Consider the following 6,915-nt stretch of genomic DNA (forward strand, 5'->3'; position numbering starts at 1 on the left):
CATAAGACCCCAACTATGTGTGTAACAATCACAGTGCTTGCTTGCCAGGGCAGCAGAATTGGATCTTAGCGAGTCATACAAAACCAAGTGTGGCCTCAGGGGTGCCACCCTCACGCATATGTACCCACCAACTGTAAGTTTGCTGCTTTGGTCCAAACTGTAACCTGCACTTGGTCCACTCCAGCAGACAGTGGGGGAGCAACATGTGTACTTTAGGTATTATAGGTGTTTACCGAGCACTACGCCTCCCGAAAAGTCCCTCACTCACAGCCCACACATCCTGCACACACTTTAGCAGCATGAAATATGCATTAAAAAAACAGAGGATAAGGTGCATCCAAGCTTACCTTTTATTGCATTGATCACACTGTTGCCGTCTTTTATCAACTCCTTGAGAAATTTACTAGTTCTCTCCAGCTCCAGTTCATAACATTTGAGCGTCTCTCTGAAGTCAGGACTGTCCGAATAGCAGTCACTGAACTCCAGGGGAGGATGCCCCATCTTTAGGACAAAAAAAGAGACACGCCGAGTTTGTTTACCACACAGTCGCTGATGGTTTACTGTTGCATGCCGCTCATTGCCGCTCAGCTTGGACAACCATGTTGCCTGTGGGAGTCTCCTGCAATGGCCGCTGGTCAGTTATCAAGCCGAGAAAAACGAAAGCAAATGGATGGTGTGGAATCACTCCCTTTTCCGTTATTGGCAAGCTTATTCGACTGTTAATTATCGAGTCTTTGTCGGCTTTGCCACTTTTCCAGTGTTGTGATGTAGCTACCAGCAAGAGCGGCTAGTATTCTTTTGGACACGTCCCATTCCGAAATGTTTCTCATTGTCACGAATCGTATTTTGCGCTCTCTTTCCTGATTTACAATTTAAAAAATCAAAGGCATTTTAACTTGTAAACATAACATAAAAGAAGCTGGAAATTTCACTGTGACATGTCATTTGTATTGTAACGTCACATAAACTGTCAAGTAGCCTACCACAATGCGAAATGGAACGCGAACAGGGGAGGCCGAGCACCACACACAAAAAAAACATTTTTTACACACCCATGAGGTTCTTAAAGGGGACGCTACCACCCGGATGTGGCATTAAGCCACCGATTAACACGAGCAGCATCTATTTCGACACTTTCAGGAACAAAATTCCATTTCAAAATAACTATCTGTATGACGAAATACATTTTTGTCTGTTTTGTCACCATTCAACACAGGCACAGAAGGGTTCACTTAGTACACCAACCAACCGGAAACACCGCTTGACTAAAACAGGAAACGGCTTTTTTAAAAATAAAAACTGAAGACATTTCAAAATAAAATATAAAAAGTAAAAGTTACAAGTATCTAATACAATCATAACTAAACATTGTATAGTGCAAATATTACATCCTGTCGGAATCTTGATTACTTGCATTTCGTAATTTCGCACCGTTATTCATTCGAGAATTCGAGAAAGGGAAAATAATAAAATGAGCCTATGATACTAGTGAAACCCATATTGACCTCTAGATGTCCTCCTTCAGACTGAGCAGAAGTATTGAATCATTTATCGTGAAGATAATATTCACTGTTGGTGTCTATATAAGCAACAACAATATTAGAAACATCTTCAGATTGAATGCAGTACAGTTCAACAACCAACTATTTGTGTAAAATTAATAGGATTGACTATTATCTTTGTAAAGACACAAATTTTATTTATTTAGACCCCAGAGACTAAATTCATAAATCTTAAGTTATTTACCATCACTTTCAAGTGCATTCACGGAGGAGGGGGGGAATCTAATGATGGTCAGATAATGTAAAATATTTAACCAGGAAGCAATGAACTGGATGTTAAACCCTGGAAGAAACACTCATTAGCAGCAAATGATCATAACAATAAACTGTTGTATTGCACCTTGATTTTGTGTATCATTTGCTGTTTTATTCCATTCTACACTGCCTCCACTTCCTCTCTGGACAAGGCACAGTCAAGCCAAGAGAGCAGACTGCAGCCCCCCTACACAGATTCCTCCATTGGGCTGAAATTAAAACATTTGAACTGAACTGTGTAGTTGTTTGTTTGGCCTGGTTAAATGGAGCTATTGTATGCAAACTAGTGCATGCAGCCAAGCATATGACCTCTCAGTGCAGGGCTGTGGCAACTGTGTGCGATACCATTAGCGATGCAAAGTCCTGCTGCTGACTGGTGGCAGACGTTTGTTAACAAAATCAACATAAATATGTCTGGATTTTATTTTTTGTAAGCCTCACCTGAAGGTAAGGATATTTTACTTCCTGCTTTTAATGTTTAGTTAACATCAGGCTGATATTCACATAAAGTACGAGGTACTTTGCATGCAGATGCCCACTTTGTAGGCCACATTATGGCGACTGGCAGGAGCATGTCACATGACACACGGAGCAAGGTCTGCCAAATACAGAGGAGGGCAAAGATGCCCCCTTCGTCTCTGCAGTCAGTCATCCATGCCAAGCCAGCGGGTCAATAGTGTGCTCCTCACTGCCTCATATGCCTCTTACGCCTCCTGCTGAGCCTGGTAACCACTCTATATTCATACTTTATACCATATAAATATTTTGGAGATTTTGAAAGTTGGATTTTGGTTCTGCAGTGGTTAGATTTAGTGATCTTAAATTGACTTTTTATTCTTGGAGACACACAAGCATAACTTCTTATGTCGCGTTATGTTATTTTATTGTAATTTATTGTTAAATTGTATTTTGTTATGGTATGTTATCTTATGTTCCTTTATGTTATGTTATAATTTTAGAATGGAAATAATTAGCATTGTAATTTCATATTTAATTAAAAAAATACAAAGCGAATGTTAAAAGGAAGGCGTTTTTGTTTGTAATTCAACTGCTGCGAGTAAGCAATATGTGAAAAAGGTTTGTGAGCTGAAGAGTTTGCGTTTTGGGGTATTTTTTAATAATAGAAAATTAAGGCTGTCAAAAATAATGCGTTAACAAATTTATTTGATTAATTAGGTTCACATTTTTAGCGTAATTAAGGCATGCGCATTTTGGCAAGCTAACACCTCTGTTAGGACAGCAGACGGCAGCACAGTGTTGAGTGCCACAGAGTCACACAGACTCTTTTCCTATCTTTTATAATTTTTTATTCTGACATCAACACATCAACAGCAGTGCGATTCCAAAACCAAACATGTATCTCCTACTCACGGACACTCCCTCGTCTGTTCATCGTCAGAACGACACTTCCTGATTCTCACCACAGCAACCGCGGTGCATTAAGGAAACTCAAAATTCCGAGCATCAAAACATCTTAATTATGCTTGTACAGTAGGTGTGGTCTAAATGAACAGATAGACAAAGAAAATCGATAGTCTTATCGCTCACGTTGTAACTCTTATGCGTAAGTACAATTTTGTGCATTTAAGTATGAAATCCACTCAAAACGTGAATTCAACTTAAATTATGTGGTGTCTTTGAGCACAACCCACATTGCTCATAATAGCACAGTTCAAGTGCGATTCAAATGTTCTGCTACCATTAGTGAAGTTAGTTAGTTAACAAAATTTGTGATATGTTTTAACTTGATTTCCATTTTCAGGTTGTTTGAAGCTGTTAAGGCATACAAATATATACAAAAGCGGCACGCTAAATCAGAAGACAACAGCATGAATGGAACGGGCTGTTTGGCACAGGAGGAGGAACTCAACTCTGTGACGGAAACTGCATTATTGTGTCTCTTTCAGACCCGGAACAAAAAATGAACTGGGCCTCATTTTATACTGTCATCAGCGGCGTCAACAGACACTCCACAGGAATCGGTCGCATCTGGCTCTCAGTGCTTTTCATTTTCCGCATCCTGGTCCTGGTGGTGGCAGCAGAGAGCGTGTGGGGGGATGAGAAGTCAGGCTTTACCTGCAACACCCAGCAACCCGGCTGCAACAGTGTCTGCTATGACCACTTCTTCCCCATCTCCCACATCCGCCTGTGGGCCCTGCAGCTCATCCTGGTCTCCGCCCCGGCGCTTCTGGTGGCCATGCATGTGGCCCATCGGCGCCATGTGGACAAGAGTCTCTACAAGCTGTCAGGGAAGACCAGCCCCAAAGACCTGGAGCAGATTAAGACCCAAAGGATGAAAATCACAGGCGCCCTCTGGTGGACGTATGTCATTAGCCTGCTCTTCAGGGTCACATTTGAGGTGACATTCATGTACATCTTCTACATGATCTACCCTGGTTACAAGATGATCCGCCTGGTCAAATGTGACTCGTACCCATGCCCCAACACAGTGGACTGTTTTGTGTCCAGACCCACTGAGAAAACCGTCTTCACCGTGTTCATGCTGGCTGTGTCGGGCGTTTGCATCCTCCTCAACATTGCAGAGGTCGTCTTCCTGGTCGGGAAGGCCTGCAGCAAGCACCTGAACAATGCTGGAGACTCAACTATGGGCTCCTGGCTCCAACATAAGCTCATACTAGGGAAATAAATCCAATTTATAGTGTTGCATAAAACCATTTGTCTGCAGCTATCAATATAACTCACCTTTTCCAATGACATACTTAAAGCCATTTCTTATATCCATCAGAAATACACTGAACTAATGGTTTTGTATGTCTGTGTTGGCATCCAGAGAGGGTTCTTGTCACGAAATGTGATTAATCATATTAATAATAATATCCTGCTGACAGGATCTAGTGTATGTGAATTTCTTTAAACTGTGCGGCATGCCTCATTACACTTAATAAATAAGTACATATGGAATCATTGGAGGGGAAAAGATTCCCAACTCAGCAAGAATGCAATTCATGGTGCTGAGACAAGGCTATGAATCAAGGTTAGGATCTGCTATTAAAACTGATTTTCTGAATGTCTTCTGAAGTTGTACTATTCAGAGTTTAACCAACATTTTCAGAAAAACGCCTCTGAAATTGAAGACTTCAAAAGTTGAACCAACATTATCAGACAGATGTCAAGCATCAAAGCTTCATTTCTCATTGTGCATTTGCTTTTTGTTTGACTTTTGGTTGTTTTTTGAGAACTCATTCCAAAGAAAGACCAGCCTCAGTAAGAGGTGTGAAGAGAAGAAGAACACGACAAGAGAACGAGGAGAATCTGACACATTCTCCGAACCTGCTGACTAAAAACCTGACAAGGGAATCAAAATTTAAAGTTGAGGTGAACTCAAAACTTGCTTATTTTCGGCAACATTCAATCTCCGTTACAATTGTGGCAAATAAAACCTTGCACTCACCAAAATACTGTACATAATAATAATTAATAAACAAATCAACGCCATTGTAAAATCCTGTTTTTATCATCTTCGGCTTTTCTACCAAATTAAATCATTTTAATCTTTTCGAGCAATTTATTTCATCATGTCTGCACTACTGTAATGCGCTTTACTCTGGAATAAGCCACAAATTACTCTCTCTTACAGTTAGTCCAGAACTCTGCAAGAACTCTTTAACAAGAACCAAAAAGAGGGAGGACATCACCCCAATTCCAGCGTTGCTGCACTGGTTGCCTGTGCTTTTTAGAATTGATTTTAAGATTTTAGTGTTTGTTTTTAAGGCGTTGAATGGACTGGCCATTCAGTACATCTCGGACCTCATCCAAATTTACTCTCTAGCGCACACATTTAGGTCCGAAGCCAGCTCCAACTGGTGGTGCCCAAGATGAGACTTAAGACCATGAGAGACCAGGCCTTTTCTGTAGTTGGCCCAAAGCTGTGGAACACTCTCCCCCTTCATATAAAAACGGCCCCCACAATTGAAAGCTTTAAGTCTCGTCTTAAAACCCACTTTTATTCTCGGGATTTTAACTCGTGTGAGTCGTGTGTGTTTTATCACCTACTTCTTGTATTTATTGCTTTTATTGCTTTTACTTCTTGTTTCAAATATTTTACTGTTCTAAGTGTCTTTGTTTTTATTTGATCTTTTAGTTTATACTATAGTAATTTGTACTTTTACTTATTATTTATGGTTTTACTAGTCTGTGCAGCACTTTGGAAACAGTGTTTATAAAATGTGCTGATAAATGAAGTGGATTGGATTGGATATATGTCAGTGATAACAATCATGATGCTTGGACTCCACTTGGTTTTTAGATATCAATACATAATTAACTTAATAAGGTTTTATTTATGTGGAGTCATTTGGTGCCATAGCTATAGGCTAGCTTCTCACGTTGCAGCTGGTGTGTGATAGAAGCAAAACAGAAGGCGTTCAGGGCGCTTCCAACACTTATTAACACGTGTGATGGGGCGGACATAAAAGGCAACTGTTTTTATTGGCTTTCAATGGTCAATATTATCTGTGTAGCAGAAATTGTGTATGTACTTTGCAAACAGCACATCAATCAGGACTTCCACTGAAAATTATTTTACAAGATGCAATTACACTTCATATTAGAGCCCACTCAATAAAACAATGATATCCTGTCAGGTTTTTGTGTCCTTATTCATATACACACACACACACACACACACTGTGGTCATTCCCTCGACACCTGGAAGCCTGTCGCAACACCCAGTGCAGGGGACGCGAGGCGTAGCGGAGTAGGGGACCCTGGGGTCCTAGACCCACAACCCAGATCCCAAGCCGCAGAGAATGCGGACCACTAGGGAGCAAGGAAACCCCAGGCCCATCCACCCCAACGGCAGGACGACACCAGCAAGGCAGACAAAGGAGCAGTTGAGGGGGAAAGCAAGCAAATGAGCAAGCGGGCGGGCTAAAGGGCGAGCAGCAAGGCAACCCACCACACCGCGCCAGCCGTCACTCGCGTTGCAGAAAATCCCCGGATAGGGAGTACCTCGCCCCGAAGCCGCGGGAAGGCTGAGCACCAGAACCGAGCAGGCGAGACCAGCAGCAGACAAGCCGCCGGACCCCACCAGCCACTGTAAGCCAGACCACCGGAGCAATACCCCCGACAATAGTTT

The 6,915-nt window shown here is 41.7% G+C and overlaps 2 protein-coding genes across 4 annotated transcripts in view; one reads left to right on the forward strand and one right to left on the reverse strand.

The window, feature by feature from the left end:
- LOC129168653 (oligophrenin-1-like) overlaps positions 1-1,015 on the reverse strand; it is a 47,126-nt gene extending 46,111 nt beyond the window's left edge. The window contains exon 1 of the mRNA XM_054754145.1: positions 348-1,015. Within this exon, the coding sequence (XP_054610120.1) occupies positions 348-501 (154 nt within the window). The 5' untranslated portion in view covers positions 502-1,015. The remainder of the gene's footprint in view (positions 1-347) is intronic.
- A 1,143-nt stretch (positions 1,016-2,158) lies between these two features.
- On the forward strand, positions 2,159-6,409 carry LOC129169029 (gap junction beta-1 protein-like). Of its 3 annotated transcripts, none has more exons than XM_054754961.1 (2): positions 2,159-2,264; positions 3,725-6,409. In XM_054754961.1, exon 2 carries the CDS (start codon positions 3,739-3,741, stop codon positions 4,462-4,464), a length of 726 nt encoding a protein of 241 aa, XP_054610936.1. In that variant the 5' UTR covers positions 2,159-2,264; positions 3,725-3,738; the 3' UTR covers positions 4,465-6,409. The 3 variants fall into 3 exon arrangements, with proteins under 3 accessions (XP_054610936.1, XP_054610934.1, XP_054610935.1); XM_054754959.1 differs by lacking the exon at positions 2,159-2,264 and adding an exon at positions 2,330-2,542; XM_054754960.1 differs by lacking the exon at positions 2,159-2,264 and adding an exon at positions 3,260-3,381.
- The last annotated feature ends 506 nt before the right edge of the window (positions 6,410-6,915 follow it).

This window comes from Dunckerocampus dactyliophorus, chromosome 16, assembly GCF_027744805.1.
Source record: "Dunckerocampus dactyliophorus isolate RoL2022-P2 chromosome 16, RoL_Ddac_1.1, whole genome shotgun sequence".
In the NCBI taxonomy this organism is placed as follows: domain Eukaryota; kingdom Metazoa; phylum Chordata; class Actinopteri; order Syngnathiformes; family Syngnathidae; genus Dunckerocampus; species Dunckerocampus dactyliophorus.

Excerpts from the sequence above, each read along its gene's own strand:
- LOC129169029 (XM_054754959.1), top strand. The coding sequence starts at position 2,515 with ATGCCTCTTACGCCTCCTGCTGAGCCTG. Across the intron at positions 2,543-3,724 it reads TACGCCTCCTGCTGAGCCTG|ACCCGGAACAAAAAATGAAC; the intron begins GTAACCACTCTA and ends TGTCTCTTTCAG.